Genomic DNA, 22,175 nt, shown 5'->3' with positions numbered 1-22,175 from the left:
TTCCTTAAAGACAATATACTCTGTCATGTGCATCTCTTTACCTCAGTGTCCGGCTCATAGTAGGATCAGAATAAATAACCACTGAATGAAGAATGAATGGATTAAAAATGGAGCCCAACCTGTGAGCAAAAGCTAAATGAATACTGTGATAGTGAAACAAATGTTGATTACTATAGCGTACTGAATCATCCCAAAGGCTTGCCTGCAGACAGCTCTGCTGTTTGTAAGCTCACTAAGTCTCAGTCCGCATTAGCAAACAAGTGGGGTGCGTATTCTCTAGAATGTAAACTGACTTTCAGGGACAGAAAAAGGGGGGTGGTGCCTTCTGCTGGCTTGCTTCCTTAGCAATCTGCGAAAACAAAACCCAGCAAAACAATTCCCCCTTTCCCAAAAGTTGGCACTGGCTCAGGTTTTTCTTTTCCAAAGTACTTCCTTTGGTCAGGCAACACTCCCCACGCTATAGCCGTTAGGCATTAGTGTGCTCTGAATCCACGAGAGAAGGTCAGTCCTGAATACCAAACAGCTGTAGAGCCCTGAATTTCCAGAAGTGGAGTCTAAGGATCCGGATGCGTAACAATAGCCATCTTCTCTGTTCGTGCTGTTCTAAGCGTTGCCGTAAGCAGGCATATTTTAGAGACCGGCCTCGAGCTATCCTAACTTCTACATGTGAAGTGAGGAACACATAATTTGAGACAGAAAAGTAAACAAGGCAATGTTTTAGCTTTACATGTACATAGAGGCTCCTTGTTTCCTGACAAAAACAACGCTTCAAATCCAGGCAACATCACAGAGACACCAAGGGTACAAAAGACCGAGGTTTTTGTTTGTTTGTTTTTTAAATAGCAGAAACTTTTGTAATAAGTAAATAAATAAAATAGAGCAACACCAAACCAAACCACAACAAAAATAAGCCTCTTACTCCAGATTACCTATCAATTTCAGATGGAAAGCCCTAGGCAGTAAGAGAAAAAAAACAAAACAAAACTGACCCATGCATTAAGTAGATTGGATAGTTAATTTGGGCCAAGGGGAACAGTCAAATAATATTAAGTGGTTATGGTAGAAAGTAAGTTTTGGATAGTCTGCTTTCACATTAGTACCCAAACTTGTAAAAATACTCAGAGCAGCAGAAAGAAGGACTAAATTTAGACCCTGATTTAATGCATTCAAGAGCGTGATTCATTCTCCCCTTGCCCCGGTACAGCCTGGGTAATCTGTGTGTATGGCAGGCAACACAAGGGTGCCCTGTGAATAAAGGGAAGTTTCGTTCATTCAGAGGCTCAAGGAAGTTAGAGACACCCCATCTTCTCGGCCAACAGAGGTGTATTTCTAGGTACCTCAGACACCATGGAACCAGATTTCTCAACTGGTGAGAGTCCCTCTAATATTAGCTTTGCCCTGGCCTTGGCATGAGTGTGCTGGAAATTTATTCTGTTGCTCCTTTTCTCTAAGTGGCTTTTCCCCCCTCAGGCTCTAGTGGGATCCTGACCAGCTCTCAGATGCCATGCAATACGGGTCACCTTAATGAGACACTTAAAAGGATGTCATCATTTGGTAGCAATGCGTTTAGCAAGCTGGGGCCCGAGTCACTGAACGGTAGCCCATAGATCGGGTCTTAGAGAGCTGCTGTTATATAGAACTTAAACATCAACCTAATGACAACGGCAAGGTCATCTCTCATTAGTTCATCAGGGCGCTAGGCAAAACACCCTGGCAGAGCGGACCATGACTGTCCCTTCCCAGTTTCATTATCTGCTGCTGCAAATCACGACCTTGCACGCACATCCGCTCCTGACACAAAGCAAATATTTTAGCTTCACAGATAATTGAGATTCACGCCGGACTACCGTTTGTGTTAATCTAACCTAGTTTAGAGGTGAAAACCCCCTACATTATTTTGTGATTTTACAGTGACTCCATTCTTTCTTATTTCTTTTGCTTTCAGTCTTTAAGCACATTTGGAAAGTAACCTCAGAAGTCTCATTCTAGCTCTTTAGGCCTTACTGAAAAAGTCTCTGGGTTTAGGACAAACTACAAGGAAAAAAATGTATATAAAAAATCTGTATTTCAGTAACACTGCCTCCCGGAAATGAGGGCATTAAAGCTGTACTCCCTGCTGAGGTAGAAGACAGATGTTAATAAGCCACCCCTTGGGCCCCATTATACATCCATGTACATTCGTCCCAAGAAAGATTATTTCCCCAAACATGAAATGGGTTCAGCAGTTTTGCAGTTCAAAACAAAAGGAGTTAGATATGCAGCACGTGCAGCACATTAGAAATGAGTCACTCTGAGAAGGTGTCTGTGAACGAGCAGCACCGGAGAGGCCCCCACAGGGGCACTTCCCCAGGATGGGACTGGCAGACCCCAGGCGGGGTCGCGGGTCCAGGTGGATATGAGATCCAATCAGCCTGAACACATGCTTCACAGACCAGCCTGGACACGGCACAGAAAAGAGGCAAGACACCGTAGGGCAGCGTAAATGATTTGTACCTTTCTCAAACAGCTCGGTTCTTGGGTCTCCCAGGCAATTCTGAGTGGTTAGGTGGGGCAGTCACCCAATGCCCCTTGGTCTTGTCCAGTGCCATAACATGAAAATCGAATTCTTTTAAAGATAGGGATGGATGTTCAATGACCTTGGCCAAATGTAATGACAGATTTGGGGGCAGCCTCCTATGTCCATTTGAGAAAGGACAAATACTCTTTAGCACTCTAAACAGCAAACTGGCTGATTTAGCTTAGAACAGTGGCTACCATTGCAGCCAATTTTGGAATGTCAAGAAGGAAGGTAAGTTGGGGAAAGGTATCATGAAGGTTGCATCCATCCAAGGCTAGGTCAGGTCTATATTGAGATTTGGGGTAGAAATTTATTCTCACACACGTACAGCACCACAGATCTAATGAACAATAAGGGATAGCTATTTTCATACTTCACTCACACAAAACACCTCTCTTCCATCTCTGGGGGTGGGGGGTGGGGTTCCAGTTCTAAACTACAATCAGCCCTTCTTTTAAAATAACAATAATAAATCCTCTTATTCAGCCAGATGGTGGTGTCTGTTGCACTAGGTTGGGCTCATAGTACAACATCAATAAATGGCCACTTGTAGAGGGACAGACAGAATCCCATTTATAAAACACACCTACCCTTCCTGCCTTCTCCCCTCCCAAAATGTTGCACTGTCAAAACACCCATGGGGTTTTAATCTCATTTTGGGGAAGAAAGGAAAACTAAAAAAGGCAAAACGATGTACGTGGAAAGCAATTTCTTGAGGGAAAACAATACATTTAATCTCCAAGGAGCGTGATCATAGATGGGCTTTTACGTTATTTTGCCTTTAGGGACCGTTTGAAAGGAGGGTCCCCAAAGGGTTTTCCCCAGGCCCTGGAAAGCTGTCTCAGTGAAGGCTGCACATTGCCAACCAAAGATATTACAACCAGGAGATGGAGTTAAAATTCTTCCTCAGTGAGATTGGCCAAGTCTCCTGAAATGAGTATTTGTTCCAATTAGGTGTTCCAAAAAGCCTTCTTGCCTCAGATGACTCATTTTAAGAAAGGTATTTGTTCAAAATCCATCACAGGGGGGGAAATGACATATTAATGTGTCCTGTTGCCAGCGCACACATGTCCCTCACAGGCCCAGAGGGCTCACGCTCTCTAGTACTTGTGCCTTATTTACTTGGTGTCAGTCCTACCTGGGATAGGCCGGGGGGAGGGGCGAGGGGAGGGGGGGTGCCGACTGCTCTCTGCTCCTGCTCTTCCCAAACCTGGTTATGTAACCCCGATCCGTGTCCACAGTCCAGGGCTCAGATGGCTGGCTTGTCAGCAAAAAACGTTTCAAAAATGTTAGTTCGACAATGTTGGAGGGATGTTATTTCTAGAGCTAAACTTCGCAGGGAAAATGAGAAATAATAGTTGCTTCAGGGATTCAGCTCTTCCATACTGGAAGATACTTCTTTCCCGATGCTTTCTTCCCAAATAATTTCCCAGTGCCTGGTGTGCCCTGACATTTGGTCCAAATAAAAGGCTGGAACAGATTCTAGGATACAACTACCTCCAAACTCTGTATAAGAGAGTATTTCTTATAGAGAATCGGCATCTATTAGGGCATGAAACATGGGGGGTCTGCTGGCGCTCGCTCCTCACACTGACTCATTTCATGATATAGATACTGTTTTGTTTTGTTTTTTTCCCTGGCATTTACAGCAAGCAACTCAGTTTATAACCTAAGGCATTTTCCATACTTCCAGGCAATGAATACTAGCTTCTTTTGAGTCTCAATAGCACATAATTTAAGACAGTGGGGAAAGGAGCTGAAGAATATTTTCCATTGCAAGGAAAACACCATGCAGATGTTTGCCCTCCTGAATTCTGATGGCAAAATGGAGAATTATTTATTTGTTCTGAAGTCAAACCCAAGGAATTTAGTTTTTACAGGCTGGGGGCTGGGGTAGGGGTGGGGAGTAATTGTATATTAATAATATTGAAATATTCAACACATGGCCCTAGGATTTTGAATCCCCAAATAACTGAGATCTTTTGATATTGTTCTTGATCAAATTTGGGATGTCAGATATTGATCTGTGTCATAGAAAGGACATACCTGCAGAAACACCCGAGGACTACTTTGTGAAAACTGTATATTCGACTTCTGTAATTGTTTTTTTCCTCCAAGATAGCAAGCTAGGAATCGGTCCTCTATCTTGAGCCATTTATTGAGAACAAACAAATGAACTCAGAAAAGACATGACCCAATTGAGGTTCAATACCTGACTTTGGTGTATGAGAATCATAAACTTGCTTACGGTCTATCTGGTCCGCAAACACTTCCCCATAAATCATCCAATAGGGCATGTAGAAGATGTTCTTGGCCAATTTCCATGATGGCTCTTCATTGGGAAAGAGAATGGCTTGCCTGGCGACCCCAAAGCTCATCAGTACCACCAGCATAATGATGACAAAGTACATCATGTCTATCATCTGGAAGGGTGGGGAAGCAGAGGGAGAAACAAAAGAAAATCCATATGACTGAATGTTCCTATGACACCAACACTGATGGAAACCTTTGAAGGGGCTTCACTTTTAACACTATTGCTAAGGGATACATAGATAGCTGTGTCCAAGTAAGAAAGAGAACACTTGGTCTATTGAAGCAATGTCCACAGAACTTCACCAGTAACTCAAAAATCATTTTTAAAAAAGCACACACAGTATGGAACTCCCTCATTTTTCATTGTTGTCTGTGCCATCTAGTCAAGACTAGGCATGGGAGTCATGTGAAGCTCAGGTCTCTCCATGAATCTAGTACTAATTTTGTCTCTGTTCCTGGGAAGGGCAAATGTCCTCCTTGGGTCTCTTTCTTCTTAGCAAAATTGAAATTGGGATAATTGCACTATTTCAAGAACTACTGCAGTGCTGTAAATTCCCTAAGGTTGAAAGGCTAATGAAGAGTTGGAACGCTCAAGAAAAGAAACATTTAATAACAAAGCTAGGACAACCCAAATATCCATCATTTATCTTCCTATTCTTGTGGCCCCCACCTCATCGTCCGGTATTGTACCACAAACCAGTCCCTCAGAGAACCATTCTTTCTGTACTTAATTCTCTTGCAGCATATCCTGTCAGTCATGGAAGGTGTTTTGGTAGGCAATAGAATCAGGTTGCCTCATGGCCCATTTCTGTGTCTGCTGTTGAAATGTTGGATTTTCATCTTGACATGTTTATAAAATTCTCTTGACTGCATTTGAGCACAATGTTATCTCTTGTTCCTCTTGATTCCTTTCTTTTTTGCTTGTTTTCATGATACATATTATCTGGGATCTGTTTCTCATATGCCAAATTACTTTCCTTTTATCACCAAAAATAGATGGGGATGTAATAACTATTATTTTGCCTGGCCCGAACCCATTGCCTCCTTCTTTTAGAAGCAGTTCCCACCCATTTTGGCCACAAAGAGAGGTGTCTTTTCCAGGCTAGGTTAATCCCGGTACCTCACCCTCTGGCAACAGTGATAGGAGGTAGGCATGTGACATAAGATGGGCCAACCAGAATCCTTTCTTCGGATTTTTTTCAACTGAAGCTGGGAGAGAGAGAAGCTCCCTTTCTTTCTCTGTAATGATATGAATTCAGAGTGTCTAAGGCTGAGGCTTCCACTAGCGAAACTGATCAGGAGTGAATGAAGCCGATATTCCAGACAGAGAGAGGGTATGTCCTGACAGTGGTTGAGGGCCTGTTTCATTTTGCCCTGCTACCAGTCAGTATAACCCTGCTGGGCTTAAACTAGCTGGAGATTGGCTTCTATCCCTCACATCAGACCATCTAATACAACAGACGACCTTCTCTTGGATATCAAACTTCCTGAAGGGATACCCATCCACAAAGAGACACTAATGATAATTTTATCAATGATAATAAAGGCTTTAAATTTGCTTTAAAATTTTATTTTAAAAGAATATATTCCATGGTGCCTATTATTAGAAGTAAAACACTAGAGCCTTCCTCTTTGCCTGAGGACACTGGGGGCTCAATATATTTTAGGTCAATTAATCAACTGTCAAGGCAACTTTCAAACCCTGCTCTCAAGTGTCGTCTGACTTTGAGACTAAATAAGAATCCCTCAAAACTTGACGTTCATTCACATTTGTTCGCTGTTTCTAAAAATATATGCTACTTAGTTGGTTATTCCTTTCATAGTATAGTGGCCTCAGAACTCTCTTAAAAGTGAACAAGCCAGTTGTGCTGAAACAGTTTTATAGGAAATATAGGCCTGTTCATCCCCTATTTTGTAAAATTCTTTCATCCTTTATTTACAACAAGTTCTATCAATGAAAAAAAAAAAAAACACCAATCGGTCCTTCATGTTGTGTATATGGCTTGATTAAAAGGTGGGTGGGAAGAGGAAGGTATGTACTCATGAAATTTAGGAGCCAGTCTGATCCAAGAAAACGCAGCCAGTACACACAGCAACTGTTCTAATTTAATTTCTCAGGACTGTTTTCATTCAGATCGAGTCTGCTATCTACCCAAAGGGCCAAAACAACCAAAGACAAGAAACATTCTTCCCACTCAACTTCATAGATTTCAAAAACCAAGACCACACAAATACCGAAATTTGGTAGAGTGCAGAAAGAGAACGTTATTAGTAAAAACTAGGGCTGGGGACCTCTGTTTTTTAGCTATATTGTCCAGTTGGTTCAATAAGAAGAGAGCTGATTCTGTCTCACTCTTGTAAATATCCGTTGGTTGCATCCTGTACAGGTGTTAGACCACCTGAGTTTCCATCTTGACTCTGATAATAAAAGAGCTTAGGTGGTCACGTGCAAGTTCCTTAATCTTGGCTTTTTTTTCTTCATTTTCAAAATGGGGATAATAGAGACTAACAATGCATATTAATTTTGTAAGGATTAAATGCGGTAACACGTGAAGCAATGTGGGTAAATCTCTGTAAATGTTAATGTATTGTTGTTATTATTAGCATTGGATGGTCAGGCTGTGAAGTCCGACCCATATGAGCTGGAATCCTGCCTTTGTTCTTTGCCCAGTTTCAGTTTATTTCATTGCCAAACAAAGATACTAAAAGCCATTTCATAGGGTTGTAGTGATGATACGTCTGACATGGTGTTTGGCACAGAGTAAATGAGAGCTATTATTATTGTTGTTTTTACTCTGCATTATATAAGTGAGCTGAGTCCTAGGCTTAGAGAATTGCATTGCGAAGTGGAATATGAAGGAAAGGGGTCAGGATTCTAGTAAGCGATCCTGAATTTAAAGATCAGTTGGAATCCTATTTGATCAGTATTGTGTCCAGGTATCTTAGTGGCTGTCTGTCTGTCCCTTACCACAGGGCACAGTGAGTTACTTGGCTATTTAGTACCGAATAGGGACTCTCTAATGTTGAGGGGCTTTCAGAATAATCACATCTGGGCACATTTTGTTAAGCTTCCCGCCTAGCAGTCCATCTGGCTCAGTGATAAATTCTATAGGCATATTCTACCCACCTTCTGGATCAGTGACTCAATTATTGAACTAAGTATCTTAAGAGCTCCACGAAAGAGAACAAAGCCACCAAATATACTCATTTTTCTACTTATTCTTGACTGATAAGTGAAATCATTCATAAGTTGGAAGGTAGAGAAAATGCGGTACATCTCTCTTGCTCACTCCATAGTAAGGTTTCATTCAAGTCAAAACTGGGGATAATTATGCCACTATTAAAATGATAGACGGGGATTTTACAATAAGCTTGCTGTTTTAGTGTGACTTTAGATATTTCAAGTCTTTCAATGACACCCAACCTTTTTAAAGTAATATATTTGGCTGGCTTCAGACTTCGGATCTTATTTACTGAAACAAAACAAGGCAACCGATCAATTAGAAAAAACAAGCCATCAGATTATGTAATTGTCTAGTGTGGTGGTTCTCAACAGAGAGCACTTGTGTCCCCAGGGGACATATGGCAATGTCTGGAGATGTTTTTGTTGTTGTAAGAGTGTGTGTGTGTGCGTGTGTGTGCGCGTGTGTGCACCTACCCTACTGGCATTAGTGGGTAGAAGCCAGTGAGGCTGTTAAACATCCTATGATGGACAGGACAGCCCCCACAACACAGAATTACTTAATCTGAAATATCAATAGGGTCCAGGTTGAGAAAACTTGGCCTAATTTTGTCGCTGTTATAATTCTTCACTTTCATTGGGTCCGTTTGAAAATACATTTGAGAATCTCATGGAAGCTTATCCTCTCTGTTCAGGAAATTCATACACCCACGTATTTTTTTATATATAAATCGGGTGGAGGGTCCACCAATCCCTTCTCCTAAATCTCTCCCAAAGACTCTAAGTTGAGAGTCTCTGCTTTTAGACATCCGAATCTTTACCACAATCTCAAATTCATTACTAAAACACAGAGAAGATTATATAACAGGCTGTGCAACAGAGTAAGATACACATTTTTTATCTAGTCAAAAATCCCAATTAACTGGGATTCGGTTTTGAGTAAATAATTCAGGCTCGTTGAATTCAAATTTTCCTCTCTAGAATGGGCTTGGTGATATTTCCCCTAAGCAATACTGGTGCTATAAATCTCAAGCTTTTGTAGCAAAGGGTTAAGAATAGAGCAGACTAACCATGCTCACCAATTCTCCCCTCCCCCCTTTTTTATACTTCAACAAACATAAAACGAACTCAAACACAACAGGCGCAATTTTATCAACTACCTACTATGAACCAGACCCTAGAAGCTGTTGAGCTTGTTATTTCTGATCATCACAACAACCTTGCAAGATACACCCTTGCATTCATTAGAATTACTTTAAATGAGTAAACAAAGTCTTAAAGAGCTTAAATACATTGCCCAAGGTCTCACAATCCCTTCCTTTTGGATTCGAATTCTCCTCTTTGCATGTGTTTGTCAGTGCTGTTGTGGGAAGAGTCTTGGTTATTTAAGATGCATTTCAGTAGTTATAGATGCACATGCACACTACTACTAATAATAGCAAATATTGATTTGCTGACCTAAAGGTCAGCAGCGATGATGTATATAGGAAAACTTGACTGAGAATGATAGAGGACATCTATTGACTAACGGTTGGTTTTCAACAGCTCACGAGTAGAAGTGGAGTGGAGGTTACTAGCGCAGAGGTTTTTCAGTAAGAGGTGTTTACCATGGCAGGAGGGAGATATTTGGCTTTTTTCCATGTATGCCTTGTAAAGGTGAAGTAAGGGACATTTACTCAAATTCAACCTAACTCAACTCAGCTAAAATAGATTATATTTTCTTCCCTTTGTGTAGGGAAAGGCATTTTTCAAGCACTTTATTAAAAAAAAGAAAACATGTTACAAATCGAAAACTCTGTTAAAAAATTGGAGTGGACTCCTCCTGCAAGATCCAGCTAAAATGTAACCTCCTTGGGAAGCCTTCCCTGCCCTACATTGTCTTTTCCATGCTCCTTAATACTTAAATGCGTCTCTGTCACAGCATTCGCACACCGTACGGTAATTACTTCTCTTTCTCTCATCTTTGATCTCACGGAATGAGCTCCTTTATACACCCAACTCCTACTCTAGTGCTTAGCACAAAAGAGATGATCTGTGTATGTTTTTCTTTAAGTAAATGGGTGAGTGATGGTTAATTTTCCAGTGATGTATATAGACAGAGTCAAACTCCCAAACACTCAAAAGGAATGAAAAATAAATAAATAAATAAAACACCCCCGGGACCATCTCAGGCCGTCACAACAGGCCCAAATGAATTATTTTCCTCTTCCGGTTATCGCCACTCCTCTTCTGCAAATTTATAACATGGAATCAGAGGATCCTGCTTACCATTTTTCCAATCATCATTACATATGGGCCCAAGTACTTGTTCACGCCGAAGATGTCTAGTAGTCGGATGTACCAATAAATGATGTTCACACAATAGATGACCCTCCCGTCACTCCTGAAGGGCTGGTCTTGGAGACGAAGGATCATTCCCACAGAGAACAAAAGGATGGCTATCAGGTCGGTGACATTCCAGTACTCCTGCAGCCACACCTTCACTTTCTGGAGCAACTTCCCTGGTTCTGACATCAGTATCTAAAAGGCAGGAAAGAGAGTGGGCTTAGGTCTGATTTCAGTCTATGATTTCAGTCCAGTTGGAAAGTGCCTGGTGTGGTAGTCGACATCAGTCGCTTGTTTTGTTTACCTGCGTCTAGTTGAATACATGCATGCTATGAATATACAACTGAGCTAAACCGAGGCCATGCAGATACAAACATTCCAGAGGCAAATATAAGCAAGAAGTTTGCTCCTTTGGGTTGCCTCACAATTCTAAGACACGCATTAGGGTTTTGCTATAAAATTTACTGATTCCTAATATACTGTAAATCTCTGAAATTCTGCTCCATCTCAGTGCCACCATATTGAGCTATTCAGATCCCCAGGGAGGACTCCTTCGGTCTTCTCTTCACATCCAGAGAACTGCATCAATATCACCTCTATTTCTAAATACAATCTGATCCAACCACTTCTCACCACTACCCACTGCTGCCACTCTATTCTAAGTCCTATCACATCAACCAGCTGATTGCAACAGCCTTCTGACTGGTATCGCTGCCACCACTGTTGCCCACCCTTGCTCACTCCATTCTCTGAGGAGCGCACAGAATGATCTTTAAAAACCGAAGCCATGATCTGGGTGGCGATTATACAGTTGTATGGGTAGACAGAAACTCATCAAGCTGGACCCTTATGAGTTGTTCATTTTCTTACAGGTAAATTATACCACAATCAAAAAAAGAGAGACTTGAGAGATGCATGAGGAAAAATAACAACAACAAAAACTAAAGCAAATTGTGATAAGTGAATATTTAAATCGCCTGATGGCTTCCAATACAAATAGAGAAAGATCCAAACTCCTTCTGGTGGCCTCATTTCACATCCCACCTTATTCTTGCCATTCCACACCTGCAGACGCAGTGGTGTGCTCTTCAGCAGAAGTCCGTTCTATGCTCAGGATATTTGCGCTTGTTGGATCGTTGGGCATCTTCTTCTCCCAGATATTTACATGTTTGGCTCCTCCTCGTCCTCCACATCTCTGCTCTAATTTCACCTTCTTAGGAAGACCTTCTTTGACTACCCTACCTGCAGGGGCCGCCCCATCCCCAAGTCAGTCACTAATATATTATTACCCTATCTTAGGTTTTGAAGATTTTATCACTATATGGAATTAACTTCCGTATGCATGTAAATATGTTGTATGTGACTGTCTACCTAACCATCATCTCCACTAGACTGTAAACTCTGAGGGCAGACCTTTTGTTCCCCAGGGCCTGTTACATAATAGATTCTCAATAAATGTTTGTTGACTGACTGCTCCATAGACACCTACCTCACAGCAATTCTCCCCTCCCTCCTATATCATTACCGGCTGGTGGGGCACTGCTGCCACACAGGCTCTATGAAATGCACAGTTGGATAGTGGGAGTTACCACCCATCCCACAGTACAGCTTGCCAGCGGATGTGAGGAGCCAGGGAGGCCGGCCTAGTGAGGCTTGTAGAGCTGGGCTACCTTCACGAATCCTGTGTTTACCCTGAGACTTCCCTCCCTTTGAGCTCACCAGCCCTGCTTTCCTAACGCAGGACCCCCTCTCAAAGGAGAGGAAAGCAAAGACAGGGGGTAGGTCTAATCTGCAGCTATTTATTGGAATCCTCCTGTCCCTTTCAGTGGCTTACCTTGGCTTGAAATATTAAGGAAGGGAGGTTTTAGGATGAGGGGTTGGAGTGCTGCGCGATACCGGAGCCAGCTGGTAGCCCCCTGCTTCCTCCTCTGCAGTGCTGCATTCCTAAAGCCCAGCCCAGGGTTTCTTAAACTTGAGCATGCAGGAGAATCACCTGGAGGGCTGGTGAAAGCGCAGATGGCTGCGCTCTATCCCCGGAGACTGCTTCGGTGTGCCTCCTGTGGGGCTCTTCTAACAAGTTCCCAGGTCAAGTTAGTGACGACAGGTTGAGGACACTGTCCTACCCATCAGGGATTCCCGCACCTGCTGTCGTCCTGGTGGCTTCTCACCGGGCTCCATCTTAACCAGGAAAAACTCCCTGCGCATGGGCGGGCGGAGGGGGGTGTTGGGAAATGACCTGGAGTTTTTCTAACCCTGGGTCCACACTTTCCTACAACTAACTGGTCAACACAAAGGTTGACTGCTTCATTTTTTAAACAGCACAAAATTTTTGTGAAATCTCAACATAAACAAAAGAGGCCAGGGCGGAGCTGCTGCGGTGAAGAGGAAGCGCGGAGACCCCAACCCGAAAACTTCTCCCAACAGGCTCTGAGGGGGCGTGGCCGCGGAGAGGGCGTGGCCTCAGGGGGCGTGCCTGCGGGCCGCGCCGTGCCCTCGCGGGGTTACGGGGAGGAGGGTCCGGGCGGGAGGACGTCCGCCCACGCGCGCTGTAAACAGTCCGGGCTCTAGAGGGATCCCCGCGGCTTGTTTTGGTGACTGCGCGCAGAAGTATGTGGTGCTGGGAATGGGAGGGCCGCCTGTGAAACCACAAAGCTCTACTTGTATATCGGGAGGCCGGGAAGCCTACAGACTTTTCCACGTTTCCAGGATCTTGCGTGCCCGCGCGCTGCGGGAGACGCGGAGGCGGGACCTGTGGGGTCCTCAGCCTCGGGGCGGTTGAGCATCTCTGACGGGTCCAGGGACACCGGGCGGGGCGGAGGGCGCCAGGCCAGCAGGAAAAGGTCGGACAGGAAGGTGGTCAGCGCCTCCCTGTGCACGGTGTCCTCCGAAGCGGGGACTCTTGGGCTGACCCCCTGCTGACCCGAGCCTGCAGAGCCCTGTCCTGTCCGCTGTTACATGCCGCCTCAGGAGAAATGGATATCCAGGCCGGGAGGTTCCTGGCAGTCCTCCTGCTTGGCAGCCTCTTCCAGAACAGTCCGTGGAGTACAGACTGCTCCCTGTCTTCTTCCAGTCTGGTCCCTGAAGGGATTCCAGTCTCCCTGCCCAAGTCTTTCCCTTTTCTGCTTATCATGGGGAAGGACTATGTATGCATCAGGGCGTTAAATCACGGGAGAGGAGCTGGCACTTGGTAGCAGCAGAGCCCTTAGCAGTAGCAGGCCTCAGTTCTCAGAGAGCTACACAAAGACCACAGCAAATTTATTACAGTTGTTCAGTTCACAAATGGGAAATCCACAGCCCTGGTCAGGAAGTAGAAGGCACTGTGAATAGGAAGACCTATGAGTAGACCGTCAGTTAGAATAAGGCCAGGGAAGGCATCCATTAAAAAAAAAATCCAGTCTCGTAAAATGGGACTAGTGTATACCTTCAAACTCTCAGGATGGGGACATGCCAATTAGAATTTAATTATCCCCAAAGCAGTTTAAAAACCCAAAAGAAGGGCTCTAAGTATATTTGAGAGATTTTTGGGGGTGGGGGGAATCCAGTATGATGGCATCTAATAGATACTGCATCTTTTTCTGGAAAAGAACATTCGAGAGCTATAACCTAAGATACCAAGGGTCTTTTAACCGGTCCTGGTAATGAAGGCAAGGGTGAACTTATGAATTTGTAGGAATCCTTTCTTCTGTGGAGCCCGATATATTTTCCCACTCACTATAGTATAATGAGTAGGATTGTTCCAGAGCTCCTGAGGGTGCAGTGGACTTGACGGAGAGTAATTCTTCCAGAAATTGCCTGCTGACTGTGGTTCCAGGGGGAAATGCAGAAGAATCATCACACCGCAGGAGCCAGCCTTCCCTCCAGCCTAGGGAATGGGTTTGTGGAGCGGGTTGAGCAGGGTTGCAGAGCCCTCTGGTGGACCCTTGCTTGAACACATCATTTTAGCCGCTCACATTCTGATGGCCCCTGAGGCTGGCTTTGACTTCAAGTCAGTCCTATGGCGGAGGGGTTACGATGGCTCCTTTTACAAGACGGGGATTAGGGGGAGATGAGGGGGACTCACAGCCTCAACTCAAAGAACAAGAAATATCTTCATTTCACCTCAGTGATGCCTAGGCTGGTGGACAGGCTCGTGCTGAGCAGGTGCATAATAAATGTCGAGAAGGAATAAACCAGAGGATAAATTAAGGAACAAAAGCATAGTTCCTCCTCTCAGAGCTGCCGGAACCCATTTGAAGAATCACAGGTATTGCATGACAGTGTCCAAAGAGACCCAGAGGAAAGGTTGCAGTAGGAGTTAAAAGTGGAAAGATGGAACAATTTGAGAAGTCCTGTTTACAGAGTTGACAAAAGAGAGGCGTAAACACTGTCGAAGACATTGGGGCAAGAGCTCTGTGGGCAAAAGCTAGAGCAAACCCCAAGCATGCACGGAGCGGCACCCTATAAACACACCACACACTGTGATGCCTCCCCAGGTTTGTCAGCAGACCTCAAGGCCAAGTCCGTTATTCCTACGGCAGCAGTAGAGAACACAGTTTCTGGCTTAATTGGGATCCCTAGCAGCCACCTCTCCCTTCCACCCACAGGTGTAATGAACCACCGTCTTTCTCCGAATGTTCTCTTTTATGAAAGCAGTTACCTCTCTCATCTTTTCTATTCCCAGGGTGAATATGTAGGAAATGACGATCCATTCCTGCGTGGAAGGCCAGCGCTCCATCTTCACTAACACGATGTAGTTGAAGAGCATCAGGTATCCGATGTACGCCAGCTGTAAGGAAACAGAGTGAAGTGCTCTGGCTTTGAAGACCCAGGAGCCCTGCCCTCGCGCAAGCCCACTGCCCCAAGGACGGAACAAGGTCAGCAAGCAGGCTCCGAATTCATGACAAAATTAACCGCAAAGCTTTCAACTATTCAAAGAATTAAAAAAAAAAAGGACTGTAATATCGGAAACAACGTGATATGCTGTCTTCCTTTTGACCCTTATACGTGTCTCTGTCCTTTGCTTATACCTCTGTGTCATGATGCATCGTTTTGTTTTGCAATTACCCAGTTTCTCGTGTTTTTCTGGCTAAAAAGGGAATCTCTTCTCTCAGGACTGTTCTTGCTCATGCCTGAGCCTCAGGTCCTTGAACTAGGGCACACAGTGGACTGGTGCCGAATGGATGCCAGGTAGATTAAATGTCTGTAGAAAGGAAAGGAAGACACAGACTGTACTTGTAAACTGGTCAAACCAATATAAAAATAGACTGGACTATATCTCAAGGTCCCCCTTGAATTCTTTTCTGAGTTCATGTCTTCTTTTTCTCCTACCTTAATGTGCTTGGTTTGGTGAGACCCTGGGAGGGTTTTATCTATTTTCCACTGCACCGCCTCCCCACCCTATCCAAGTTGGGATATTCCTCCCTGGTTTCTGCCTTTTTGAAAGAAAACAAAAGAAGATAAAGCGATTTATAGAAAGGAGCGGGTGTGTGTGGCCGACCGTGGCTGGGAGTGGGGTGTCATCCTCACGAGGCTCTAGCTCCAGAGGCTGAATCCTGTCAGGACTGGCTGAAGTGCTAGGTGTCCGAGAAAAACTCAGGGCTCAGGTTTGGTGACTGTCACTGGAGGATTCAGTTATGTCTGCATGAGTGGGTGGAGTGGAGGAGGGCTGCTGAGGTTCTTATGCAGGGGGCCAAGGAACCTCTGGAGAAAAAGTCCCCCTCGGGGAAGTGGCATATAAGCTCACCCTTTTCTAGGCAATGCTTCAAGCTGACTAAGGCACCTGCTGGCTTTGGGAGGCCTTCGGGGCTGTGAGTAGGAACCGAGAGTGAGTTTATTCCTATCTGCACTCTTCAGAGCCCACATAGCAAAGAATAGGACACAGTGTGGGCGAAAGGGTTGAGGCCGTGGAGGTACAGTGTGACTTTGGAGCCCTGGAGGCAGCTTAGCAGGTGGGGAAAGGCCCAGCGAGGCTGGGAGACTGAAGGGGAAGTAATGAAATGCTGCATTCTCTGCTAATGGGGCCATTCACTCTCTTTCTTTCTTTCTTTCTTTTTCCTTCCTTCCTCCCTCCCTTCCTTCCTTCCTTCCTTCCTTCCTTCCTTCCTTCCTTCCTTCCTTCCTTTTTCAATAAAATGAATACGTAGATTCTTAATAGAAGTCAAAGGTATTTTTAAAGACCTTATTATGTTGATGCATTTACAGACACAACCCTATAATTTCTGTTCTCTGGCAAGGTGAACAGACGTCAGAGTTCCATGAGATTAGGTGCGGAAACTGTGGAGAGGCCCAAGGGCCAGCCGTCTCATTCTCCACTTGACGGACGTGCTCTTGTACGCCCACCCCTTCAGGGACTGTCATTCTATTCCACACGTAGGTCCCACTCCTCTGCTTCGGGATCGTCAGCACCCTGTGCAAACCTCACCTGAGAAGTCTACTCTACTGGAAATCACGCAGGATGCTGTTTAAAATGTTAACTTGGTTCATGTGACTCCTGTTTACCATCATACACTGGCATCCACTCTCTGGTCCCTGTTAGTATTTCTCAAGACGCAGTGGACTTCAATGGCTACACTCTAAAACATATTCTCAGCCTCCTTCCAGCCTGAGATTCTTCTTTCTGGTTGCTTCTTTTTGTTTGTTGGATCCTATTCCATTGCTTCTAGGAGAAACGAATCTCCTTAACTGCCCTGGTGTTTATCATTTTACCCAATTCGTTGCAACACATTCCAAAGCATTATCTTCTCTCGTCACATGTAGGCCCAGTGACACCCACAGCATTCTTCCAGAACCTCTGCGTTTTAGCTTTAACTCCTCCAACCTGCTTCTGTCCTCCAGATACAAGTCTAGCATACTCGTTTGGTGAAAGGGATGCAAACGCCCAAGTCGGTGAAACTTGGATTTAAATCCTAGCTCCAGTCCTTCCAAGCTGTATCATTTTGGGTAGATCACTCCACCTGCCTGGACCTCCATCCTGCGGTGATGGCTACTGAACTTACAGAGCTTTGGGAAGGACTGGGGGGGGAGGGGGAGGGAGAATATGTGTCCCTTTCCTGACAGTACAGGCCCAATGAACGGTGGCTACTATTTGCCTCTTTTGTCAAGAAACTTCTATTCCTCTTGTCTCCTCTTACCTCACGCCTTGCTTCCTTTTGATCCTGTTTACTAGTCATAGCTCTCCTTTTCTAAATTGCCCTCCTTATTGTTTATGCTTCTTCCACGATCAGCCTGTTCTTTAAGTCCCAGTTACTCTATAATGCTTTTCTTTCCATAATCAAGCTACAGTATAGCATTTTGGGACAACTCTCAAAATATGGATTTCCAAAAATACGGCTTTAAACGTGTTTAAATGGCACGACGGAGGACTGGCTGCTGTCTGGGAAGCAACTTATCTTAGAACTCACGAACATTTATGGGTCTTGCCGCAGATTACCTTAACGTGACATGCTGTCATATTGTGTGTGCGTGTAGACACGTACACATATATATTCTGTAAGCTTTAACAAGCTCTGTGTAGAATGTCAAAGCTTTGAACAGAAACATAACCTTATGACTCTTATTGTAGTCAGTGGGAATCCTATAAGGGTTTGTATTTTATTGGCTTCTATGTTCTTTGTATACATTTTCCATGGACCAAGGTGCACAACTCCTAAACCATGCAATGCAAGCATCAAAGCCTGCGGTAGGTCGGGTGGACCTCTGGCGGGCCTTTTCCTACTGCTGCTGGAGCGTGGAGGGGACACGTGGCATTGAAATGGAGGAAGGAGTCTGTCACTGCTGGAGGAGCCCGGAGCATGTCCCTTGCGCTCTTACTTGGTTCCTCTTTTATGCCTTGAATTGGCATTCTCTCCAGCTGGGCACTTGAAATGGCTTTCATTGCAAACCAGGTCTGGGAGCCAGTTGGATCCCTGCCTCCTTTCTTCTTGGAACAGAAGAGGACCCAACCTGCTCTTCCAGAAGCTTGCTAAGATATTACAAGAGAGGTGCGTCCTATCTTTCAGAAACTTGGGAGCATAGAAGGAGATATTTTTTTGAAATCAGAGTAGGAAATACTCCTATAGAAAAGAACACAACTGAAAGCCAAGGGGACCATTGATCTAAAGCTGAATTCTACTGTTAAGCATCTCTAGGGATTTAAAAATTGGGCACTCCTCATCTCCATGTACTTCCTTGAGGCTTGGGCTTTGCAAATACATAAATATGGATTTCTGAAAGTTGTCGTGTAAACACAACCAAACAAGACTGGGGCATCCGGTCTATAGTCAGCTGTGCAGGAAGGAGCTGGACACAGAGGCTCCCCTTCTCAGAGGCAGCTTCACGACCTGCCAACTAATGATACAAGGAAAGCAGTGTGTCCCAAGCTTCCTGGACCACAGGGGAGCTTGTTAAACCCAGAGCCTCTTCATCTCCTCCCTCGAGACTGGATTTAATGGGTCTGTGATGGGGCCAGGATTTGCATTTCTAACAAAATTCTTCATCATCATAGAAGTTTGGGAAAATACTAGGCTAAGAACTCAGCCCTCCATCTGAGGCCGTGATTCTCAACACTGGCAACCCATTACAACTACCTGGGAGCTTTGAAATATCCTGACGCGTGGGCTGTGCCCCAGACTATTGATGTCAGAATCACTGAGAATAGAACCCAGGAGCCTTTAAGAACAATAGATAAGGGTAGAGATTAAATAGAACCCAGGTGTTGTTTTTTTCTTTTTAAAGTACTCCAGGTGGTTCCAATGTGTAGCTGAGGCTGAAAACCACTGTCCAGGGCATTGGTGACTTAAAAGCATCCTTGGCTAACAAATTGCCACAGCTGAATAAATGGGGACCAAGGGAATCAAGGAAATAAAGTTAATACTGAACAAAGATCAAGGGAAAAAAAGAGATGTTTTGGAAGGATAAGAGACGTGAGTCCTGTATTTGTAAAGATGATAGATAATTCTTGATTCTACTGGTTCCTTTACGCTCTAGATCAGGAGTCAGCAAACTTCTTCCATAAAGAGCTAGAAAGTTAATTTTTGAGGCTTTGTGGGCCTGACAGTCTATATGGCAAGTAATTGACCCAACAGTTGAAGCACAAAAGCAGACAGATGACAGGTAAACAATGAATTTGGTTGTGTTCCAATCAAACTTTATGGACACTGAAGTGTGAATTTCATATCATTTTCACGTGTCATAAAGCGTTCGTCCTTCGATTTTATTTCAATTCTTTAAAAATGTAAAAACCATTTTTAGCTCACAGCCCACAATAATGGGCCTGGATGTGGGACTGGATTCGGCCTGTGGGAATGTAGTTTGCCAAGCCCTATTCTAGGCAGGGACAACTGAGGCAGCCTGGTATAAGAGGAAGGACAGGAATGTGTGCAAAATGCAGTAAAAGTATTATCTTGATAAAACGGTCAGTTTAGGGAAAGTATATGTAAAGCACTTATAACAGTGCCTCATGGTAGGTGTTCAAAGAATGATATTATCATCATTGAGTGGATAGATGAATAAAAAACACTATCGCTGTGCAATGTGACTAGCCTCGGAAAAAACAGTTACATTTATATTGTGCTTACACGTTCCAAGCACTGTTCTAAGTGCTTTACATATTTTAACACATTTAATCTTCCCTAAATCCTACAAAGCAGGTTCTATTATTATCCCCATCTTAAGGAATCTGGGCACAGAGAGCTCAAGTAGCTTGTTTGAGGTCACACAATAATACTGAGAGGCACAGACAGGATTTCAACTCAGCCTGTCTTACCCCAAAGTCCATGCTGTTCACCACTAACTTGTTTACTGCAAGGTAAAAATAATATACACATAAAATATATAAATCAAAATTATTTTTGCATGTCTTGATTTTTTTAGGGGAGGATTTTTTTCATATTCATAAATTTGAATTTTTGCTTCACTAAAAAAAATCTGATAATTATATATTGATTATACCCTCTTCCAAGACCATAGTTGAAAGCAGTTTTCAACCGGTGGCAACGTCAGTCCATAAGGGGACAAGTGACCATGTCCGGAAACAACAGTGGTTGCCACACTTGGGGGCTGGAGAATGCTACTGGCATCTAGTGGACAGAGGCCAAGGCTGCTGCTGAATGTGCGACAATGCACAGGACGGTCCTCATCCGCCAAGAATCATTCTGCCCAACGTGTCAATAGCGCTGAGGTTCAGAAAGCCTGACTGAAAGCCAGGGTGAAGTGTTAGCACCCGGGACCACACCAACACCACCTCAGCTGGTCATCTGAGTCATCTTGGCCTCAGACTCGGATTTTCCTTTGCTGACTCAGGTGACTGGTGTGTGCGTAGCTGGTTGAGAGAAAGGCCAAAAATACAGACGCCCGTCCTTCGTCCGGCACAGTGCCACCGTGGCTCGGAGAACCAGAGCTGACCTGGGCCTGAGCTCACCTTCAGCTTAAAATACCATGACACGCAGAAGTAGAAAACCAACAGTCGAGCCATTTCTACCATATCCAGGGGCTATTTCGGGGACGATCTTTCATCTCATGGGCAGAAAACTCTCGTGTGGTGGGCACCGAACCATCTTTGCCGTGCCTGTAGGTTACTGTGAGTGGCTTTGGCTGCTTTGGTTGGCATATTGTTTAATTGTGTCTGAGCAAGAAAGGTTGTTTGATGACACTCCCATCTTGGCAGCAGTCACACACTTATGCTCCCCCCCCTTTAGTGGTGTTACTTTTAACACTCTGCTCAGCCCTTACCCTTCACGTGTCCTCCCAAACCCAAGATTGGCATCGAAAATGGGCAACTCTGATCCAGCACTCATCCATCCAGAACACAGAAGTGTTTTATAAAATGACATCTATTTTCCTGCTAGACTAGACTCATACTCATCTCACCTCTATTTCTGTTAGTTCTCACTTTTATCATTTCCTTTATTTTCTTCAAGGAGGAGAAATGCAGACGCTGTGGAAGCTGCGTCGCCAACTCCACACATCTTACAGAACCACTGGGAAAAGCTTTCATTCCTGCCTGTGCGATCCTTCCATTGTGACTCACAGAGGAAGCCGCACAGGTGCACACGAACTTGACCTTGGCTCTCTGTGGTCACGCAAGAGGAAGAAGAAAAAGGAAGACGTTTACCGTGTAGAACCAGAACTTGACGATGGGTGCATTGTAGAATTCATAGATTTTTCTGCCCAGGGGGATCAGCCGGTGTCTGCTCTGAACTTCCTCTTCATCCTTCTTTCTGGAAGACTCCCCGTTGTTTCGTCCCAACATTGCCTACAGTGGAAGAGAATCAATACCATCACGGCAGGGCTCTGGAGAGCAGGAAGTTCAATGTCTCATTTTACAGATCAGGAATGCACTCTCATCGAGCTGGAGCGTGTTGTCCAAGGTCCCCAGAGATTCAGAGGTTGTGCCTTCCCTAAGTGTGCATTTGCATTACAAAGAGAATCAAAGGTTTTTGCCTGGGATGGAAGGCATTAGGGAGAGTTCTTGATTACTCTCTTTTCTTCTACCCTGGAAGCTCTGGAAGATGTGCGTGATGGAAGAGCCCCAGAATTCTGAGAGGGAGAATGAATATAGCCTGGAAAGGCCAGGAATCTGTCTTTTCTTTTCACCCCTTCTCCTTGTATATGTAATGAGATAGGCAGATCTGGATTCGAATTCTGTCTTCACTCATGCTAATGACTATTAAGTAAAAAATATGCTGGACCAGTAATACCTAAGATACCCACAAAGGTTATGAGTAATCCAGAGGCTAAGTTATCTGAAATGCCTGGAACTTAGTTAGGTTAGAAACATCTCCTCAACCCTTAGGCATAAACCTTGGTTCCCTGAGTTCAAACCCCATAAAGCCTGCATTCCTG

The 22,175-nt window shown here is 44.4% G+C and overlaps 1 protein-coding gene across 1 annotated transcript in view; it reads right to left on the bottom strand.

Moving 5' to 3' along the window:
- The window catches only part of TRPM3 (transient receptor potential cation channel subfamily M member 3), a 252,456-nt gene that overhangs the window by 43,719 nt on the left and 186,562 nt on the right, over positions 1–22,175 (bottom strand). The window contains exons 19-22 of the mRNA XM_040620250.1: positions 21,445–21,585; positions 15,013–15,141; positions 10,320–10,571; positions 4,806–4,980 (exon numbers count right to left, since the gene is read on the bottom strand). Of these exons, the coding sequence (XP_040476184.1) occupies positions 4,806–4,980; positions 10,320–10,571; positions 15,013–15,141; positions 21,445–21,585 (697 nt within the window). The remainder of the gene's footprint in view (positions 1–4,805; positions 4,981–10,319; positions 10,572–15,012; positions 15,142–21,444; positions 21,586–22,175) is intronic.

This window comes from Ursus maritimus, unplaced genomic scaffold, assembly GCF_017311325.1.
Source record: "Ursus maritimus isolate PB19 unplaced genomic scaffold, ASM1731132v1 scaffold_34, whole genome shotgun sequence".
Lineage (NCBI taxonomy): Eukaryota > Metazoa > Chordata > Mammalia > Carnivora > Ursidae > Ursus > Ursus maritimus.
Note: the sequence above shows the minus strand (reverse complement) of the source record. Positions and strands in the feature narration are given on the sequence as shown.